The sequence below is a fragment of the Cyrtonyx montezumae genome, unplaced genomic scaffold (genome assembly GCF_038088225.1).
Source record: "Cyrtonyx montezumae isolate F1298 unplaced genomic scaffold, pur_monq_1.0 scaffold_5, whole genome shotgun sequence".
Taxonomy (NCBI): Eukaryota; Metazoa; Chordata; class Aves; order Galliformes; family Odontophoridae; genus Cyrtonyx; species Cyrtonyx montezumae.
The window spans coordinates 4,447,331-4,468,452 of NW_027072056.1; the positions used below are offsets into that span (position 1 = coordinate 4,447,331).

The following is a 21,122-nucleotide window of genomic DNA, read 5'->3' on the forward strand; positions in this document are numbered from 1 at the left end:
GCTGCCCTGCTGCTCTCCTCGAGTTCTGTGGGCTCAGCGCCTGCATGGGGGCTGCCTTTGGGGCCAGTGGCCACAGGCACTCTCCTGGGTGGGGGCACTGTGCCGGGGGCACCCCTCAGTTTGCTCTGAGCCGATGACTGTTGGAGGGGGCAGCCCCCAGCAGTGCCCATCATCGCCTGCAGCCCTGGCTCCTGCAGTTTGGGGACCCCCTCTTGCTGCAGTCGCACTGTTGCAGTGGTGGCACCCACGCAGTGCCTGTGCTGTGGCAGAGCCCCTCTGTTAATCGTTGCTTCAGGGCGCTTCAGCCCTTACATAATTCGTTCCTTGGCCGGAGCTCGGAGCGCAGCACGGCCCCACTGCAGCGTCTGGGACCCCCATGTCCCAACCCCCCCCCCAGAACTGCTGTCTCCCGTGTCCCCAGGGCCACCTGCTGCCCACTGCATCCCACGCTGGTGTCACCTCGGCGGGACAGCCCCAATCCTAGCAGCGTTTCCCAGTGGGAGCAGTTCAGGACCTCTCGATAACCGCGTTGCTTTTGTGTTTGGGGGGGATAAAGGGGGGGTCGAAGGGTCGTCTTTTTTTGTTTGTTGTTGTTGTTAATTATCATCATTTTTCTTTTCGAGGAGACAAAGGGGCCCTTGAGCCGAGAAGCATAACTTAAAACACTGCATTCCTGAAAAGAATTTCCTGATAATATTTTTAGCACCTGAAAAAAAAAAAAAAAAAGGAAAAAAGCAAATAACGCCGTTTTTTCCCTCCCCCCCCCTCTCGCTACGCCACCCCCCCCCCTCTGCCCCGCGCTCTCTCGGGCCCCGATCGGGGGAGCAGATGCCGCCAACCGGGACAGCGCGGGGACCCCCCCCCACCGAGGACACGCCCCCTTCATTTCGCATAGTCCCGCCCACGAGGCGAACCGCGCTCCCATTGGTCAACAGCGCCCGGGCTATGCAAATGCGCCCCCCGCGGGGCGCGGCGAACGAGTCCCTCCGCGGGCAGAGCCGAGCCGAGCCGAGCCGAGCCGAGCGGAGCGGCCGGCGGCGGAGCACCGAGCGGCGGGCACAGCTCCGGCGGCGTCCCGCTCCGCTCCTCCCCGCACGCCGCCGCCATGTCGAGGCGGCCGGTGCCGGCGTGAGGGGGACGCGGGCCGGAGGGCTACGGGCGCGGCCATGCGGGGCCCGGCGTGCTGGGTGGCGGTGGCGGTGCTGCTGGGCGAGTGGCTGCGGGCGGGCAGCGTGGTGCCGCTCGCGGACTTCTACCCGTTCGGACCGGCGCAGGGCGACGCCGCCACGCAGAAGCAGGACGACGGCGGCTCCGAGCTGCGGCCGCTGTCCGTGCGCTTCCCCTTCTTCGGAGCGGGGCACACCGGGCTCTACGTGAGTGCCGGGCCGCGGGGGGCCCGCCGAGGGGGGGAGCGGGGCAGGCGGGGCCGTGCCGTGGTCCGGGGCTGCCGGCTGCTTTTCTTTCCCTCCGAGCCTCTGCTTTTGCCTGTTTGCTTTTCTTTTTGGTGAGCTCTCCGCTCGCGTCGCTCCTCTGTTGGTGGGGTGGTGGCTGCGTGACCCCGATTGAAGCATCGGAGCGATGCTGAGAGCAAACGGCGGGGTCCTCACCCCGAAGCTCGGCCTTTAGGGGAATGGGGACCGGGCGCAGGCGGCTGCTGGGCCGGGCGGTGCTGGTGGGGATGGGCAGTGCTGCTGGAGCAGATGTTGAGAGGTCCGGGGCGGTGAGCTGAGCGGCAGATGATGTGGGACCTCGCGGCAGATGTGGGACGTGCCTGCTGCTCTCCATGTGCGAGCCATTAAAGGGGCTGACAGGACGCACTGGCATCTGCTGAGCGTTGTTAAAACTGCGTTCCCTCCGAGGGTTGTACGGCCTTCTGCTTCTCACGCCGTTCCCACCCGGGGATGCTGGTGTGCGGCCGTGTGGCCATCAGCACTTGGGAGCGTGTGGTTTTGCTCCAGGTTGGGCTCCTGTTGGAGCAGAGCATCGCTGGGCAGCACCCAGCGGGGGAAGCATGTCTGTGTCCCCATCCCTCTCTCCACGCTGGCCGGCCTCCAGGAAGCTTTTGTTTCAGCTGACACCAAAGGCACTGTGATCACGCTGGTCCCACAAGGAGATGCATGCAGATAGCCCGGCCATGGTCACGCTTTGACTGTGGCTTGAAGCCAAGGCCTTGGGAAGGAGCAGTCGCTGTGCTCGTGTTGGGTTGACCCAGCAGTGTGGTGGGGATGCACCCTTGACGGGCGATGCTTCCTCTCAAAGTGTCATCGAAGCACTGAGAGGTGCTCCAATGGCCTCCGAGGGAGCTGGGATTTTGGGATTCTGCACGGATTGCAGAGGACCCAGCACAGTGAGAAGGAGGGTTGTGCAGGCTGCTGGGCTTGGCTGGGTGTTGCCCAACATGCAGGAAGGGATGGGCACGGCACAGGGGCTTGCTGTGACCTGTCCTGCACTTCCTCCTTGGGCGCCCAGCCCGCAGTGTGTCTGTGCCCTGGGCAGCCTGACAGCTTTGGATCCTGCTGGGGACAGCCCAGTTTGGAGCAGCTGGCATGCAAGGTGTCCTGTGGGCAGTGGGGCTGGAGAAACCCAGCTCTGCTGGGTTGGAGGAGCAAGGAAAATGGGCAGGTGTGGAACTTCTGGTGTCTAGTAAGCATCGCAGTCATGCTCTCTCTGCTTTTGGTGCCTCATTGGTATTGTCCCATTTTTCCAACTTGGTCCAATTTGAGTGACAATTCTGAGCAGATTGATGGGGCACACCAAGATTTACTCCTGTTCCTGCCGGGATGATCCGACCTGTTGTCCTGGCTGGGGGCATGCGTTGCTTGGAGCTTGCTGCTTTGACCTCGTGTGTCTTTGGCACAGGAATTTTGATGGGATTTAAACGCTGGCCCTATGGCAGCTGTGAGAGGTGTGCTGGTCCTGGGGTCAAGCGGCTTTGGTTGGCTTTTTTGCCTTGAAGGGAGGTGGCTGTCACCTTGTGTCCCCAGGGAGCCACACAAGCAGCTGCCAAAGCACAAGGCCTGAAGTGCAGGGCTTGACCCTGGGGGTCCCTCTGGGCCTGCCCCTTCCTCCATAAAACAAACAAAAAAACCCTTTCTTGGCACCAGCTCTCTCCCATCTTGCTTTAATAAGGGGAAGAATGTTTCTCTGCGGACACTGTGAGGTTACGGAGGTTTTCTGAAAGGGAATGGCGTTCCCCTCAGCCGCAGCGGGGCCTGCCCTGTGCTGTTGGCTCTCTCAGGACCCTGACAAATGGCTGCAGCCAGAGCAAGGGGCTCCTGGGGGCTGTGAGCGACCCTTGGGGCCACCATCACTGTACGTTTCCCCCCTGGAATTGTCACACCTGCATGCCCGCTCCCCCCCAGCTCCACAGGCCTGCTTCCCCAGTAGCATTTGGGCTGCGTGTTTCCACAGTCCTGGTTTCCCCTTGCTCCTCAGCTGCGAGCTCTGCTGTGTGCTGAGCGTGGCTGCACCTCCCCGGCCTCTAATTAACAGAGTCAGTAAGCGCTGGGAGCCCATGAGTGTGGGCACCCCATGCTGCCTGCTTATGTCTGCTAGGCCTGGGTGGGCTGGCTGTGCTGGGCGCTGCTCGTTAGCCAGCCCGGAGCGTTGCTTTGGGTGCCCCCAGCCCAGGCATGCACTCTTCCAGGCATTCCTGCTGGGCCTGGCTGGGCTCCGGCTGGAGAACAGGACCGGGTTTGTTCGCTGGAGGTCGGGGGGTGAGGCCACTTTCCCGGCCGGGCCGCCCGTGCTTCAAAGGGCAGGAAGGGGAAACGCTCAAATATTTGTGGAAGGAGGCTGCGGGGGGAGCAGGCGAAGCAAAAAGTGTCTTGAAAATAGGAATTCAGTGCAGCTGGGGCTGAGAGGGCACCGGGGATGGCCCCATCGCCGCACCTCAGGGCCGGCACCATCCTTCCCTGCTTTCCTCCCTCATCTGCAGGTCAACAACAACGGGATCATCTCCTTCCTGAAGGAGGTCTCCCAGTTCACACCGGTGGCCTTCCCGATCTCCAAGGACCGGCGCGTGGTGGCGGCTTTCTGGGCGGACGTGGACAACCGGCGTGCGGGGGACGTGTATTATCGGGAGAGCCAGGACAGGGCCATCCTGGAGAGGGCAACCAAAGACATTGCACAGTACTTCCCCGAGTTCCCCGACTTCTCTGCACAGTGGGTGTTCATCGCTACCTGGTACCGTGTCACTTTCTTCGGGGGAAGCTCGTTTTCTCCGGTGAGCAGTGGGCAGAGCTTGGCATCTCGAATGAGGGAGGGAGCAGTTAGCTTAGGGGTGGGATTTTTAAGAGGGGTTCCTGAAGTAAGGCTGAATGAAGAGGAGCTTTGGTGTCTTCAATGAGTTTGCTGTTGGCTGTGCTGAGGTTTGTGCCTGGAACCCTGAGCCCAGGGCTGGTGGAGAGCTTGGCTCTAAGGCTTTGTTTCTCTTCACTGTGAGCCTGACCTCCACCCTGCAGTGTTCTCCTAAGCTCCAGGGATCCAAAGGCAAGCTTCTGTGTCAGGATAAGGTTGCTGCCAGGAGCTTGTGGCCGTCTTTCCTGGGAGAGGAGTCAGTGCTGAAGGAAGCACAGCTCTGCTGCGCGCTGCCTGCAGCATTGCTTCCTGTCTGTCCTTTCTTGCTCCATGAGCACTCTCTCTGCCTTCCCTCACCGCATTCTCTCCCCCATCCCGCAGGTAAACACTTTCCAGATCGTCCTCATCACGGACGGCAAGCTCTCCTTCACCATCTTCAACTATGAGTCCATCACCTGGACCACGGGTATGCACGCCAGCAGTGGGGGGGACTTTGCTGGGCTTGGCGGCATCGCAGCACAGGTAAGCAGCAGACACGGCCGTCACCCCCGGGTAGCAGCCGAGCCCACCGCGCTCAGCACCGCTCTCTGCGTTCCCTAGAGCTGCTTCTGGCAGCACGGCACGGCCTGTGGATTTCTGGTGGTGGCTCCCTCCCTCCCTCTGCTTTTTTAAAGTTCTTAAATATCCGTGTGCGCTCTCATTCCCGAAGCTGAGACCATATAGGGGACTTTGTTATAACGAAACCACGGTTCTTTACCTTGGCTGCTGCCTCTTAGTTCCTTTTCCTTCCTAACCTCAGAGTTTAAGAGTGGCCCGTCAGCTGCCGCAGCCAGCACAGCTTTCGCTTGTATTTTTATTTCATCCTTGTGTGCGTTGTTGTGTTTAAGGGGGTGGGGGGGGGGGGAAATGCAACCCAGTCCCCATTCGGATGTGTGAATTTACCACCAGTTGATCTGTCCTTGGCTCCCTGCCTGCAGGAAATCGCAGGTGTAGAGGAAAGAGACACGTTTTGAATCCCTGAATTCAGGAGCGTGGCTTTTATGGATGTAAACAGAGCAATGGCCGCGCACCTCGGCCAGCGAGCAGCCCTCCAGGAGGGCTGCAAGGAGGAGTGGAGCTGCAGGGCAAGAAATGTCCCTCTCACCCAGTGCCTCCAGGCTGTGGGTGCCGTGAGGCTGTGCTCCTGGGCTCAGGGAATAGCATTCGTCCCAGGGAGCGATCCATCACCGTAGGGATGCGGCCCAGCAGAGCACCCCCTCGTGCCGAGGCCCTTCGGGTGCTTTTTTGTGGTGTTGATGGCTCTTTACTTTCTGCCCGTGTCCTCCCAGGCAGGTTTTAACGCCGGTGATGGAAAACGCTACTTCAACATCCCCGGATCCCGCACTGACGACATCGCTGACGTGGAGATGACGACAAATGTGGGTATCCCCGGGCGCTGGGTGTTCAGAATCGATGATGCCCAGGTGCAAGTGGGGGGCTGCAGCAATACAAGTAAGAGGACAGCAGTTAGGTTTATTTAACTCCCAACCTGACCCCAAACTGTTCTTCAGCCCTATCTTTCCCTGCCTCGACCCCCACCCTCACTTCCCCCCCCTCCCTGAGGGCAGAGAGCAGTGACCCACGGGTGGAGCAGACAGCTGGAGGGGCTCGGGGAGGGCTCGGGGTGGGGGCAGCAATGGGGACACTGTCCTTGGAGCCACCAGCCCCCTGCGTGGCTGCGGGAAGCCTGGCTCCTGGGGTCTGTACCTGGGGATCCCCAGGCTGGTTGGGATCTGCCCGCTCATGCTGGGATGGAAAAAGTCATCGGGGAGGAAAGCTCTGGAGACCAATACAGGCTGTGGGGTGCTGGGGAGGAGGTGAGGGGGAATGTGAGGGGCTCCGTGGCCCCGGCACCACTGTGGGGCTGGGCTGTCACCCTTAGGGCAGCTCATCTGTCCTGTGGGGCCTCAAGGCAGCCGCTGCCCAAGGAGGCCAGCAGTACACAGGGGCTGTGCCCAGCCATCCCAGCTCATCCTCCACAGAACCACTGGCCTCCTGTTCCTTGTCCCCGCCCCACCCTGGCTGTGTTTTCTTACCCGCTAACGTACGCGTGTTTCGTATGACCTGTGGGTTTGCTTTGGACAGGTTCTTCTATCCCTCTTCCCCTCTGCCCCGGGCCATAGGCAAGGGCTGGATAACACGCGGTGGTTGTCCCTGCCTGGTAGGGCTCTGGCCCTGCCTCCCTGCTCCTGCAGCAAGAATAAAACCTTCACCCTGCCCGAGAGCAGCGAACCCATCTGTGGGGTGCGCAGCCCCCAAGTGCAGGCTCCCCAAGCTCCCTGCAGAGCTGGGTGACCATATCCAGCCCAGTGCACAGACAGCGGGGCTGGATGGATGCAGTGCAGCGTGTCAGCCCAGCCGGGGCGGACTGTGAGCAGAGGGCATGCGTGTCTCTGCAGCCTCCGTGTGCCTGACACTGCGGCCCTGCCTGAATGGGGGGAAGTGCATCGAGGACTGCATCACAGGGAACCCCTCCTACACCTGCTCCTGCCTGGCGGGCTTCACAGGGAAGAGGTGCCATGTTGGTGAGCAGCCTCCCCGTGCCTGCACAGCGTTGCTGCTGCCTCCTGGCCTGCCCTGCTCAGCTCTGAGCCCCTGCTCTCTCCGTGCTCTTTCAGATGTGGATGAGTGTCTGTCCCACCCGTGCCAGAATGGAGCCACCTGCGTCAACAACATCAACAGCTTCAGCTGCCAGTGCCCACCAGGCTTCAGAGGCACCAGCTGTGAGATCGGTGAGTGTCATGCTGAGATGTGGCTGTTGGAGTGGGCTCTGCTGCTTGTAGGGTGATGGGCACCCATCGTGCCTGCTGGGCATCCCAGCTCTGTTCTGGGATGTTGTGTTGGCAGCTGGAGCAGAGCACTGTGTGAGTGTTGCTCTGCCCTGCGTGAGTAGGGGGGTGTCTGGGGTCACTGGGGGCTGTGCCACCGGGCTCAGCAGAGCCAGCGTGCAGGTGTCAAAGCTGCTGTGTGTCATCCTGCTGCCCCAGCTTCGGGCAGCCCTCCTGGTTCTGGTGCTCAGGGATCCACCGATATCCCCAGGCAGGGATGGGGAGACAATGGAGTCGTGGGGTACTCAGACACCCCACATGCCCCTGCACTGTGCCTGCGGGACGAGCAGAGTTCGTGCGGGCAGGCTGGGACGGTAGCCGTGGTTTTTTGAGCGCGTAGGAGAGCCGATGACAGCCAGCTGCTCTCTGCAGCTCCCCCGCTGTGTTCAGTGGGAAACCACTGTTGGACTGCGAGCGGTGCTGGGGAAGGGTCTGTGGAGGCACGGCGGCTCCGGGCTTTGTGCAGCAGCTCCAGCGGGAGCCGTGCTGGGCGCTGAGCGCTGCGGTCTTGGATCGCAACTTGCTGAAAGCAAAGGAAACTTTGCTCTGGCAGCGAGCGCTTCCTCCGCTGGCAGCCTGCTCCCAGGAGTGCTTGTCCCGGCATGGCTGCGGGGAACGCGCCCGCTGCTCTCCCTGTGCTGGGAAGTGCTGTTGCTCGGTGCCTGAGCAGAGATCCGGGGGGGCCCAGCTCCATGCGGGGCTTTTACATGTGGCACTCGGGTCCGGAGCCCATGGGAGCACCTGGGAGCGCTCCTATGCTCCCTGAGCTCCGGCTCGCCTCCGGATGAGTCACTGCTAATGCAGGCAGCAACATCCGCCGGGGGGGGGGGGGGGGGGAAAGGCATCTGCTCACAACACCTCTCCTCTGGGCGTGGGGACAGCAGCGAGGGCTGATGGCCAAGGGGCCCTGCACACGAGCCAGGTTTCCACGGAGCAGAGCGGCGGGGCAGCCGCTGCTGGCGGTGCCGGCTCGCCCTGTGCTGGCGTCGGGCTCCATGCGAGCCCCAGCACAGGCAGGGAGGAGGGAGAGCGGGGAGTTTCCTTCTGGGGGAGGGATCCCGCACCCAGAAAGCAGAGCTGGATGGAAGCTGGCTGAGCTGTCCTTGCCCAGTTGCTGCCTTGGCAGCGGCAGAGGACACGGTGTGCTGGCCCTGCGTGTGGGTTGATCCAGCCCCTTCTCTTTGCTGTCCTGCTGCAGAAGAGTCGCCGTGTGAGAGCAAGGTGTGCCAGAACGGCGGGACGTGCCAGGTGGCAAACGGGACAGCGGTGTGTGCGTGCCAGCCGGGGTATGCAGGAGGAGATTGTGAGACAGGTGGGCACTGACCTGCAGCTGGAGCCCGCCTGGCAGCGATGGGGTTGTGTCCCGCTTTGGCAAGCTGCATTCCTACCCCTTCATCCCCACCTCGGTCCCCCTGTGAGGCTGTGAGTCCAACCAGCCCTCCCTGCCCTTTTTTACAGATGTGAACGAGTGTGAGTCCAGCCCCTGCCTGAACGGAGGGCACTGTGTTGACCTGGTTGATAACTACACATGTGTGTGCCTGGAGCCCTTCGTGGGACAGCGCTGTGAGACAGGTGCCTGGTGTGCCCGGGGCAGCCAGCGGCAGTTCCCGCTGCCCCCCATCTTGGGCTCATCGCGTCCTCCCCTCCAGACCCCTCTTCCTGCGAGGACCGGAGCTGCAGGAACCGGCAGACGTGTAACTACATCCGCCCGGGACGCTACATCTGCACGTGCTCCCCGGGCTATTATGGCAACAACTGCCAGTATGGTGAGCGGTGGTGTGGGGATGTCACAGTGCCACTGGGCTGTGCAGAAAGGGCACCTACGGTGTCCCCCCTCCCCCAGGACTTCTCCAGCAGCATCCCTGTCCCTGCAGGTGGCCCCCGTGTGCCCAGTGCCTGCCTCTCCAACCCCTGCCAGAACGGGGGCAGCTGCCTGGAGCTGGAGCAGGGCTATGCCTGTGACTGCCCGGAGGGCTATGCTGGGCAGGACTGCCATGACAGTGAGTACACAGTGTCTCCATTGGGATGCCACCTTGCTGGGGAAGCCCTACAGGAGCACTTGTGTGATCCCAGGGAGAAGCTGCCCATGCAGGGTTTGTTCAGGGCTCTAGAACTGAGCTGCAGTCCCTGTCTCCCAAGGAGCTGTGCCCTGGGGGTTGTGGCTGTGGGTCCTGAGCTCCCCCGGTGAGGCTGTCCTGGCATCATAATACAAGGGGAACTGCCTCTGTCTCTTGCAGAGCTGACTGAGGGCTGTGAGTGTCGCAATGGGGGCAGCTGCCTGGAGGGGAATGTCACCATCTGCCAGTGCCTGCCGGGGTATTTTGGCCTGCTCTGTGAATTTGGTAGGTGAAGACTTCTTGTACGCTGCTCGAATTTTTTGTGTTTGCTCCCTCTTCTGGACACTTAACACCAGTCTGGCTCTGACATGAAGGATCTAGCCTGCATCCAAACCTAGCACAGCACCCTAGTGTTTAATCTGAGCCACCTACACAAGCCGAGGCCTGGAGACGTGCTCCTCACGGTGAGGAGATGCTGCTCTTGCTGTGCTTTGTGGCAGGCCTTTCCTGGGCCCTGGATATCTGGCCTGGAGATGGAAGCCCTAGCTGGGCATGCTGTAACTCCAAATGTTCCTGCATCCCAAATTACATTTGCCATCCTCACAGCCTTCAGAGAGGAGCATGGGGGGCCGTGTTCCCTCCCATCTCATTAAGCCCTGTACAGCTCGGCTCTGTTTGTGGCTGGAAGGTGCTGCAGGTCATGCAGCTGACAGAGCTGTGTGTTTGCAGAAGTGACCACCACACCGTGCAACATGAACACGCAGTGTCCGGACGGCGGCTACTGCATGGAGTATGGCGGGAGCTACCTGTGTGTGTGCCACACCGACTACGGCACCAACCACAGTGAGTGTCCTTGGCTGGAACGTGGGCATGACTCGGGGAGGGACACGAAACGTGAGGCTGCAGGATCTGCAGCAGGAGAGAGGGCAGCGCTGAGGTTTTAATTGGGCTTTGCAGCGGTGCCATCCCCCTGTGACTCCGAGCCCTGCCTGAACGGGGGCTCCTGCGAGACTCAGGACGACTCCTACACCTGCGAGTGTCCCTCAGGCTTCCTGGGCAAGCACTGTGAGAGAGGTGCGTGCCGCAGCAGGAGGAGGGCCTGGCCCCTGGGGCGTGCACGGGCCTTGCTCGAGAGCTGGTGGGCATCTCCTGTTCCCATCCCACAGCCCGGCCACGGCTCTGCAGCACGGCACCGTGCCGCAACGGGGGCACCTGCAAGGAGGGCGACGGAGAGTACCACTGTGCCTGCCCCTACCGCTTCACCGGCCGACACTGCGAGATAGGTACGGCCCCGCGTGGCAGGGGGAGGTGTGCGGTGTGTGCCCTGCTCCAGACTCAGCTTCTGCTGCCCCCAGGTAAACCGGACCCCTGTGCCTCGGGGCCCTGCCAGAATGGGGGCACCTGCTTCCACTACATTGGCAAGTACAAGTGCGACTGCGCCCCGGGCTATGCTGGACGGCACTGCGAGATCGGTACGTGCGGGCGCTGCTGGGTGTCACATCCTTCCCTGCCATCCAAACCACTTCAAGGACACAGCTAGAGGGCAAGAGGCGGCTGCTGTGCGCCCTGCTGCTTCCACACCTCTACCTTCTGCTCTTCCCAGTGCCGTCTCCCTGCTTCCTGAGCCCCTGTGAGAATGGTGCGACCTGCGAGGACCTCGGCGGGGACTTTGTGTGCACGTGTCCCATGGGCTACACCGGGAAGCGCTGCGGGACAGGTGAGCGCCGTCACAGCCCGGCCCCGGCTGCCCGAGCCACGCTCACTCGCTTCCCATCTCCCTGCAGAGATCGACTGTGGCATGCCCAGTGCTGTGAAGCACGCCCAGGCCTCCTTCAACTCCACCACGGTGGGCTCGCTGGCCAGATACCACTGTGAGCTGGGCTACATCCTCAGCCAGCACAACAGCCCCCGCGTCTGCCGCTCGCAGGGCGTCTGGAGCGACCCCCCTGAATGTGACGGTAGGCAGCGCCAGGGGGCGGCTGAGCCGTGGGCCTGGCTTGGGGCTGTGCCCACGGGACCCTGGCACTCACCGCTTCCACCTTACCTCCAAACTCTTGCAGAGATTGATGAGTGCCTGTCTCAGCCCTGCCTGAACGGCGGCCGCTGCAAAGACCGCGTCGCCGAGTTCCTGTGCGTGTGCGAGCCAGGATACGCGGGCCTGCACTGTGAGTTGGGTAAGAGAATGCACAGAGCTCACGTGGGGAGCAGAGGAGGGAGTCCCCATGGGGGGCTGTCCCAATGGGTGGCTGTCAGTACAGCTGGAGTCAGATGCAATGCCTTCAGGAGGGGATTGAAGGAAGGGACGTACCGTGAACACCTTATGTGTGACTCGTGGTGTCTCAGCACATCTCCACACCACCAGTTTTCCCCATCCCTGTTGCCCTGCTGTCCATCCCCACGTGGGGCTGTCCTTGCCCAGGGGAGCTTAGGGCAGTGAATGACATGGGAAGGAGAAATGCGACCTCTTCGGACTTTTTATCCTGCTTGCCAGCTGTGGCTCTGCTCTGAGCACATCTCCTCCCTGCAGAAGTTGATGAGTGCCAATCAGAGCCGTGTAAGAATGGTGGCACCTGCCGGGACCTCCTGGGCTCCTTTGCCTGCTCCTGTCCCGAGGGCTTCGTGGGAACCCAGTGTGAAGAAGGTAGGGACCCTGCCACTTGGGCCCAGGGATGTGATGGGTGTCTGTTGCAGGGTTGGTACTTGGTTTTGGCCACTGTTGAGAGTATACAGACTTGACCTTGCCCTGGAGAGGCCACTGCTGTCCGTAGCACTGCATCTTGTGTGCATCAGCAGCAGAACTGATGCTTCTCCAGTGGGGAGGGAACAGCTCGGGCGGAGCAGGGTGCCTGTCAGCTGCCCCTCTGCATGGCAAGGCAGTGCTGTGGCAGGGCACTGAGCTGGGGATCCTAAAAGTGGGCTCTGGCTGGCAGCAGTAGGTTACACCTTTGCATTGCTGCTGTGGTCATGCCACGGGGCTGGCTGCCAGCACGTCAGGGTCCCAGCTCGCTCCCAGCTGCGGGTGCTTCACTGTCAGCTTGCTCTCGCCTGCAGAAGTGGACGCCTGTGAGTCAGACCCTTGTCAGAACGGAGGGGAGTGTGAAGGTGATGGAGGCTCCTACCTGTGTGTGTGCCCAGAAGGTTTCTTTGGTTACCACTGTGAGACAGGTGAGGCGTGCAGGAGGGCAGTACTGCAGCCCTGCAGGGCCGCTGCTGCTGCTGGGGCATCAAATGCCATTAACACCGCCGTGTCTCGCTCCCATTCTGCAGCCAGCGACCCATGCTTCTCCAGCCCGTGTGGGAGCCGAGGCTACTGCCTGCCCAGCAACGGCACCCACAGCTGCACCTGCAAAGTGAGCTACACAGGCAAGAGCTGCGAAAAAGGTAAAGGCCCTGAGCAGCAGCACCAGGACGTGGCGAGGGGCTAGACAGCAGCGTGCCCGCCCTGTCGCCCACCATCGAGGGGCTCAGCCATCGGGGACCCACAGCTCTCCTCCCCCTGGTGGGGCTTGGATCTCACCTCTGCCAGGGAAGCCCCGGCTCTGTGGATGCTGAGGGCAGGTGCCAGCAGGGCTTGATCGTACCAGGTGCTGGGTGGCTGCTAGAGGTGATGGCAACAGGACAAGAGCGAGGCACGTGGGGATGCTGGGGACAAGTTCCTCCAGGCTCCAGCAGCGCAGCAGGGGTTGCGTTTGCCTTGGATGCCCTTGGGAAAGGAGGCAAAGAACGTGGATTAAAGCCTCCGGCTTCACAGCTGGAGCATCCTCGAGGCCCCTAATCTGGTTTAAGCGATCCCCCATGGGGCGTTAATCTGGAGGAAGGTTGTTCACTGCGTTCCCACGTGATGCGGTAGCCGGAGGCAAATACTGTGTTCCTAGCTCTGCCCCTTGGGGTGGCCGAGCAGCCCTGGCTCCTCCAGCACACGCACGGCACCTGGCACGACTGGCCGGCGGCAGCCATAGGGCTTCTGCGAGCTGCAACGCGAGAGAGAGAGAGAGAGAGGACCCTGTCCTCCATCTGCATTTCGTTGCTGGGGTCTGTTCTCTAAAGATTCATGGCATTACCTCTCCCCTTTGCTTTTGCCCACACCCTGAAGAATTGCTGCCACCAACCTCATTAAAGGTGGAAAGGGTGGAGGACACTGGTGTGTTGATTTCTTGGCACCCGCCTGAGGACGCAGCCGCCAGGCAACTCATAGACGGCTACGCCGTGACGTACGTATCCTTCGACGGCTCTTACCGCAGGACAGATTTTGTGGACCGAAGTCGTTCTGCCCACCAATTGCGGGCACTAGCCTCCGGCAGAGCCTACAATATTTCTGTCTTTTCAGTCAAACGCAACGTGAACAACAAGAATGATATCAGCAGGCCTGTCATGCTCACCACGCGCACTAGTGAGTAGCGTCCTCAAGGGAATTAGGTCGTGAGTACAGGCCCCCCCCGGTGCCCGGGGCACTGCTCCCAGCACGGAGCCCTCCCCAGGGAGCTGTCGGGAGCACCCGGAGGTTTCCTGCTGCCTCTGGCTTGTCATGTCCTGGAGATGTGCTCCAGCCTGAACCTGCTGGCCACGGTGTGGCTGAAAAAGGCGATGTGCAGGCTCTGAAGTGAATGTGCTCGGAGTAGATTTTATTTTTTTCTCCTCTTTTCTGTGGCCAGTGAGAGCAGGGTCTATAAAGCCATGCACCCCAGGGATGGTAGGGGTTGGCTGAGCCCTCAGCATCTTGCTGGTCTTGCTGCTGGGGTTTGGGCCTGGCTGCAGTCAGCCTGGCAAAGCCTCAGTGCAGGCTGGGTGATGAGGATGGAGTACCCAGCAGAAAATGGCCACTGTGTTGCTTCTCAGGGCAGTGGAGAGGCCTCTGCTCTGTGGGTGGGAGCAGTGGGGCAGAATGATAGCTTCACTGGGCATGGACTGTTGCTGTAGGACAGGCAGATGCTGCCGCATCCTCCGTAATGCATAATCCCTGGCCTGTGGATGGCTGGAGTATAAATTGAAGGCAGGTTGAAGATGGGACCTGGAGAAGCTGCCCTGTAGTGAGAGAAGAGGCCCAGGGGCTGGATGCCCTTGCTGGCAGGCTAAGCTGAGCCCAGCACTGCCCATGTGTGGCACCAGGCCAGAGGTGGTCTTGAGCTAGGAGCAAGCAGCAGGGACCCTGAGGCTGCTGGGTTAGCCTTGGGTCTAGGCCTCATCCGTGCTGCGTGTGCGTGGCTGGGTGGAGGCTGGGCAGGTAGCATCAGGCCTGGGGATGACTACGAGCAGGACCCATGGGCTCCGTGCTTGCCGAGGAGCAGCCGACACGGGGACCAGGCCATGTGCCCCTGGCTGCCCAACACAGGACGGGACAGCGGTGCTGAGCTGCCCTGGAGCTGGGGATGAGCTCATGGTGACTCAGGAAGGCTGGTCCAGATGGCAGGCTCTGGGGTGTGGGCGACAGGGGATGTGGGAAGGGATGCATCCCTGCCGTGGCCAGCTGCTGACCGCGGCCTTCCCCGCTTCTCTGCTCGCTCCGGCCAGGACCGCGTCCGGTGGAAGGCTTTGAGATCACGAACGTGACGGCCAGCACCATCACGGTGCAGTGGGCTCTCCACCGGCTCAAACACTCCACCGTCAGCAGGGTGCGCGTCTCCATCCGCCAGCCTGGGGACCTGGAAGACCGCACGGTGGAGCTGAACAGCAGCGTGGCCAAGTACACCTTCCTGTGAGCGTGGCAGGCGGGCGGCGGGACCGGGCGCGCTCGTGAGCCGCCGTGCTCATGTCCCCTGCCCACTTCTGCAGGGACCTGCAGCCAGGAGAGCGGTACATCGTCCACGTCACGACGCTGAGTGGCGTGGGGACAGAAGATCACCCCTCGGAGAGTCTGGCCACAGCCCCCTTCCACGTGTGGACGAGTGAGTGGGGCTGCGTGGTGCAGGGCCTCTGCCGGGAGGCGAGCTCCTCGGAGGCTTGAGGTAGGACTCTGGCACTGACCTTTTTCTCCTCCATCCCTCCTTTTCCAGGGCCTCTCCCCCCTCGCAACCTCACAGCCTCCCGTGTCACCTCCACGTCGGTGTCCATGACGTGGGAGCAGCCTGGCACTGTGGAGGGGTACATCATCAACGTCACCACCGCGCAGAGCGTCAAGAGCCGCTACGTGCCCAACGGGAAGCTCGCGTCCTACACCGTGCGGGACCTGCTGCCCGCGCAGCGCTACCGCCTGTCCGTCACGGCCGTGCAGAACACGGAGCAGGGGCAGCTGCACAGCGAGCCCATCCACCTCTACGTCACCACCCGTGAGTGCCCATGTGCCCCCAAAGCAGCGGGGTAGGGGGGGAGGTGCAGAACTGCAGCTCGGTGATCCGTTGCTGGGGAAAGGAGAGGAGCGGCGGCGGGGACCGTCACTGCACTGACTCACTGCCTGCCTCTCTCTAAGCCTAACTCTTTGGGGTCTGCAGTGCAGAAGGATGGGGCTCTGGAGAGGCGCTGGAGCCAGGCTGGCCATCCCCGTGTCCTGCGCAACAGGCTGCCCCCGGCCTTCCTGCCCGAGCTCCGCTTGCTCGCAGACCACGACACGGCTGAGGAGCCCTCACCAGCACCCAGGTAGGTGCTAGCAGGGCTGAGCATAGCCCCTTCCCCCAGCTCTGGCCAAGCCTAGCTCCTAGCTGTGTCCCTTGCCTGCCCCAGCCTCGCTTTGTCAGTTGCCTGCAGCACTTGCACTGTGCCCTGTGCCACCTGCAAGTGCTTCACTCAGGCTGCCTCTGGCCTTGGGGAGCCTGCCCTGCCCCACACCCTCATGGTCGTGCTCCCCCAGGTTCACTGAGCTGGTGGACGGCAGAAGGAGGATCAGTGCCAGGTTCGGCACTTTGCCAAGCAAATCCATCACCGTGAGGACACGTAAGTGCTTTGCTGCCTTTCTGGCCCCCTTCTGTCTCCGTGTGCCATCTCCTCTGGGATAGGGGGACAATGAGGCGGGCCAGGGGAGGGCAGAGCCACCTGGCCATGCAAACATCTGCCCACATAAGGGGAGGAGTGGCCTGTGGCAAGTTGGAAAGGCCAGAGATGGCCTTCGGGTGATGGGAGGAGATGAGGGATGTGGCATGGGCTGGCCTACACTGCTAGCAGCAAACACTGCCTCCTGCCTGAGCAAGTGATTCCCCAGTAAAGCTGCTGCCCCAGGCGTGGCCAGGCCCTTAAGCTAGGGTGGGGCCCTCACCTGCTGCTGCTGCAGAGGGGCTGCCTTTGGGTCTGGCTCAGGCTGGAAGTCACACTGACCCTCTCGTTGCCCAGAGCCAGAGGCTCCCGTGAGGCTGGAGAACACTGAGGAACCCAGCCGGAGCAGTCTGGCACTGCAGCTGCGTGAGGCATGGAGCAAAAGTGAGTCTGGGCTGGGCATGGCTGGGGGAGCTGGCCCTAGGGATGTTCACAGCTTTACCAGGGCCCGGGAGCCTGACGGCAGTGAACGTTTTGCAGGCACCAGGCAGAACTGCTCCACAAACCCCTGTAAGAATGGAGGCACCTGTGTGAGTGAGAGCAAATCCTACCATTGCGACTGCAGCCCGGGCTTCAAGGGCAGGCACTGTGAGCTGGGTGAGTGCTGTGCTGCTGCAGGGTGCATGACAAGGCTGACAGCTGTCCCAGCAGTGGGGTCCCGCAGGGCACAAGCCACTGAACAGCCCCATCCATACCCAGCACCCAGGTACTGGCTGAGCCTCCAGCAGCCAGGATCCTGCTGTGCCCTGCAGTACCACTAGGCTGGAGCTTTCTCCTGGTGGGTCGGCTCCAAGTGACAGAGCCCAGCCCCCTAGGACCACAGCTGGGGACCCAGGGGGGCCTTGATGGCCTCCGGGGCACAGGCAGGCAGGGCCAGAGGTGAGCTTGCTGATAGCTCCCCTCTCCTGTTCCCCAAGCAGCCTGCAAGAAGGTGCCACACTCGTGCACACGGCTGTACTCGGAAACCAAGTCATTCCCTGTGTGGGAAGGAGGCACCTGCCACTACCTGTGAGTACTGCCCGCGGGTTGTGCTCCCCCTTCCCCTGGGGCTGAGACCCAAAGCTGCCACTGCAGCACGGCTCTGGGGAAGGGAGAGTGAGCACAGGGCTGTCCCGTGCCATGGCCTTTCTGGGTGCCTGACACTGGTGGCAAAGCCTCCAGATCAGGGCAGGGTGTGACACAGCGTGACCCCTGCCCACCAGCCCAGCCCAGGGCCACCTCTGTCCCTGGTAGAGGGCCAGCACCCGTGTTGGGGCGTGGGGGCCTCTGCAGTGCCCCCAGCCTCCTTGTGGCACAGGTGTAGCAGCCCAGCTGCTTGCCCAGGCATGCAAGGCTCAGCCACGTTCATACCAGTAAAACAGGGGAGACCTCCCTCCAGCAGTTAAAAACACAGCGTCGTCCTTGTTAATCTATACAGCTCCCTTCTCTCTGTGTGTGTAGGTACAGGAGAGTATACAAGGTACACCAGGATGTATGCTACAAGGAGAGCTGTGAGAGCACCAGTTCCAAGAAGACAAGCAACAGGTACAGCCAGCAGAAACCAGGGACTAGAACGTGTGCAGTGGGGTGCTGGGACCAGGGTGGACAGGGAGGGGTGCAGAGCAGCACACGGGATGCATGCACGCTCACTGCAGCTACTGTACCTCAAGGCTGCAATGCTGGTGCCTTGTGGGAGCCGTGGGCAAGGTGCTGTAGGACTGATGGTCTTTTCCTTCCTTCCATTCCAGAAAACGAAGTGACAGTCACACACTGAAGAAGCCATAGTGTAAGTGTCTGCTCTGGGAACAGGCAGAAGCTCTGGAGGGGGGCAGGTCCCAGGCCAAGGCTGGCACAAGCTGCTGGGCTTCGGGGTGGGGCGGGGTCTCTGCACTCCAGCTCATTCTCCTCCTGCTCCTCCGCAGGGTTCAAAGCAGTAGGAGCTTCATCCTTCCACGTCTAAAGGCTTCTGAAACACCAGGAAGATCAGATCTGCTCACTGGGTTGAACGCAGCAGGGCCACCTTCCTGCCTGGCCTCAGCCACTCCCTCTCCTCCATCCCGTTAGGGACACGCAGCCAGACTGGCACCCGAGCAGCGCTGCCTTCCCTCTGCCGGACCAGCAGTGCCTCTGCCCTGCCTTGCCTTGCCACGGGGGTCCCTTCCCCCCCCCCCAGCCCTGGGCTTCTGCCGTGGCACCACCAGGCCGAGCCCAGCTCCCTGCCACTGGCAGCTGCACCAATCTGTTTTCGTAATCCAAGGTTATAAGAAGTTACCTATAACCCCCAAATAAAACAATTGAACGCGGACCCAAAAGCCTTAGCCATCACCTGAACCCTGCGGGGAGGAGGTCTTCTCTACATCCATTCCCTAAGAGTTAGAAATCAAGGTGGAAGCAGGCAGTGGAGGCACAGCCCTGTACTGGAGAGGGGGAGTTCAGGCAGCTTCCACTGCCTCCACTTATTTTTATCTTTGCTTTGTAAACAATCTGTGGTTTTAACCGACTTTCCAGCTCAGAAAGCGACAGAGCACCTCCAAGTTACGAGGAAGTGCTCTGCAGAGTCAGTTTGGCAGCAGGGGCACAGTGCCACGCTCACTGTGGCACAGCACAGGGTGCCACCCCCCAGCACTGCCCCCAGCACCCTGTGTCACCCTGCTGCTTGGGGCAAGGAAGAAACAAAATTAGCTTAGAAACATTCCTAGTTCTTGTGAGTTTGTACGACGATGCTAGTTAAACATAGATTTGTGTATTAACGTACACAGTGTATATTATAAATTAATACGTACCAGAGATATATCGTAGCTATGGCATAGAGTTATTTCCCCAGGCCTTGGTGCTGCAGCCAGGAGGTGGGGCAGCCCTGCAGCACCTCATCCTCCTGAGTGCTGGATGAGAGCAGGGCTGGGGCCAGGCTCCCCTGCAGCACTGGGGATGCCTCTTCTGCCCTGGGGGGGGGATAAGGTTTGCAGATAGAGCCCTCATTTTTCTCTAAGGCTGCTTGCACCAGCTCTGTGGATCTGTGCTCTGGAATGGGATTCCTCCTGTCCCTGGGGTGGGTGCCAGCCCCTGTGGGTGCCAGCAGGGCCAGGGCAAAGCCAGAGCAGCCCATGCTGTGCCCCAGAGCAGGGCTTGGCCCCCCCTGCTCCCCCCTGGGCTGGGGCTGCCCTGCCTGAGCCCTCCCTGCAGCGCTGAGAAGACAGCAGGCTCCAGCACAGCATGTAACACAGCCAAAAGATTTTAACCTAGTCTTTAAAATAAATTAGTTATTTGGGATTGGGTTTTGGGTTGGGTTTTTTATTTTTTTGCTTTGTTTTGGTTGTTTTTTGGTTTTTTTTTCTAAATAAATAAAAACACTTTATAGAAATGGTATATTCTGTGGAGCAGCTGGTCACTGAGGTGGGTGCAGCCACGGGGCAGCTCACGAGGTGCTGGTGCTGTGCAAGTCCCTATCTCTGTCTGCATACGGTACATCGCTGTCCTCCTCTTCTTCTTCCTCCTCCTCCTCATCCTCCATCTCCTCCTCCTCCTCCTCTCGGGCCAGCAGCTGCTTGAAGACCTCGTACTCCTCGGGAGAGGCGCGGGCCATGGTGGCCACGAAGTCTCCCTCGGGCAGCCGCAGGACGTCCCGCAGCGCGGGGTTGGTGCTCTGGATCTGGCCCTTGTGCGGGGTGCGGTACAGCCCCCGGCGCTCCAGGAAGATGTGGCGGTTCCTCAGCTCTGCGAAGGACGTGCGGAACAGCCGGGCTTTCACCATCTCCTTCTGCCGGACGCCCATCCTGAAGTACGCGTACTGCACGGGGGGGGGGGGGGTTGGGGGTTACACGGAGCTCAGCGGCCGCGCCCGCAGCCCCGGCACAAAGCCCCGCACCTGGAAGTGCTGCTGCACGCGGTCCGGCTCCTCCAGCAGCAGCTCGGGGCAGCTCCGCAGCAGCTCGGCCAGCTGCTCGGTCGTGAACAGGCACCGCTCCCTCAGCATCCGCACCGCCGCCTCCATCCTCCGCCGGGGCAGCGTGAACAGCTCGGGGCAGCGGCACGCCGCGCTCTGCAGCCGCGCTGCGTGCGGCCCAACGGGGTGAACGGGGCCCGGGGTGAACGGGGCCCTACCTCCTCCCAGCCCGTCCGGCCCCGGCCCTACCTCCTTCCAGCCCCAGGCGCCGCAGGAACCCGGCGCGCTCCTTCAGCCGCGCGGCCGCCACGCTCAGCAGCCTCGGGCTCCGCTCCAGCAGCCCCAGCGCGGCCTCGGCGCTCAGCCCCAGCAGCAGCAGCTCCGCCGCCGCCTCCTCCCTCCGCCGCGGCTCGAGCCCGGGCTGCAGCAAGCGGAGCCGCCGGGCCTGCGCCTGGCTGAAGCCCATGGCCAGCAGCGCGGCCGCCTCGTCCTCCTCCGGGCCGCAGCGGTGCCGGCAAGCCGGGCCCGGCCCGGGGAGGACGGCGCGGGGCACCGCCGTCCGCCAACCGCGCAGCAGCGGCAGCCACCCCGCCATGGCGAGGGGACGAGCCCCGCACCGCGCAGCCGCACGCACCCTGCGGCCCCGCCCGCCGTGGGAGCGTCCGCCCGCGCCCTCGGTGCGGTTGTGCCGGGCTCGGCTGGGACGAGGTGCGGCTGTCTTCACCTCGCTGCCGCGTCCCAGCGTTGCGGCTGCTGGCATCTCAACATAAAATACACCCGGGGAAACAGTCCTTTATGCAGGAAGAGAGGGCTCTTTTTGTGGGAGCGGAGGGGGGAGCAGGAAAAAGATGCATCACAGAACTGTGCGTCTGTTTTTGTGCACAACCTCCAAACGAGACCCAGAGGGCAGCTAACCAACAAAACCACACACCTGTTTATTCATTCATCTTTTCAGAAAGAGTAAAGCTACATATAAAAGTAAAAAAAAGCCAATAAACATCTATTCTGAGCTATGAACAATAGAAGAAGACAAATCTCCCTTCCAGCTCTAAAACCCTTCCTTAGGTAAGAGTAACT

General features: G+C 61.7%; 2 protein-coding genes across 2 annotated transcripts; one reads left to right on the top strand and one right to left on the bottom strand.

Moving 5' to 3' along the window:
• Positions 1-945: 945 nt before the first annotated feature.
• SNED1 (sushi, nidogen and EGF like domains 1) lies at positions 946-18,736 on the top strand. Its single transcript, XM_065748507.1, is given in 34 exon segments — positions 946-996; positions 999-1,373; positions 3,938-4,225; positions 4,681-4,821; positions 5,628-5,790; positions 6,738-6,863; positions 6,957-7,070; positions 8,365-8,478; positions 8,625-8,738; positions 8,816-8,932; positions 9,041-9,166; positions 9,404-9,508; positions 9,953-10,066; positions 10,181-10,297; positions 10,390-10,506; positions 10,579-10,695; positions 10,827-10,940; positions 11,008-11,181; positions 11,284-11,397; positions 11,751-11,864; positions 12,275-12,388; positions 12,491-12,604; positions 13,317-13,613; positions 14,732-14,915; positions 14,993-15,105; positions 15,214-15,486; positions 15,649-15,793; positions 16,005-16,087; positions 16,481-16,567; positions 16,664-16,780; positions 17,104-17,191; positions 17,624-17,707; positions 17,911-17,948; positions 18,085-18,736. Coding segments are annotated over 33 exon segments (4,551 nt in total). The 3' UTR covers position 17,948; positions 18,085-18,736.
• A 510-nt stretch (positions 18,737-19,246) lies between these two features.
• MTERF4 (mitochondrial transcription termination factor 4) lies at positions 19,247-20,805 on the bottom strand. Its single transcript, XM_065748400.1, has 3 exons — positions 20,295-20,805; positions 20,028-20,212; positions 19,247-19,949 (listed from the first exon to the last, which is right to left on the bottom strand). The coding sequence occupies exons 1-3, from the start codon at positions 20,803-20,805 to the stop codon at positions 19,578-19,580; spliced, it is 1,068 nt and encodes a 355-aa protein (XP_065604472.1). The 3' UTR covers positions 19,247-19,577.
• Between the last annotated feature and the right edge of the window lie 317 nt (positions 20,806-21,122).

Coding starts and splice junctions, on each gene's coding strand:
- MTERF4 (XM_065748400.1), bottom strand. CDS start 20,805: ATGCCAGCAGCCGCAACGCTGGGACGCGGCAGCGAGGTGAAGACAGCC. Junction 20,213..20,294: donor GCGCCTGGGGCTGGAAGGAG/GTAGGGCCGGGG, acceptor GGCCGCACGCAG/CGCGGCTGCAGAGCGCGGCG. Junction 19,950..20,027: donor GCGTGCAGCAGCACTTCCAG/GTGCGGGGCTTT, acceptor CCCCCCGTGCAG/TACGCGTACTTCAGGATGGG.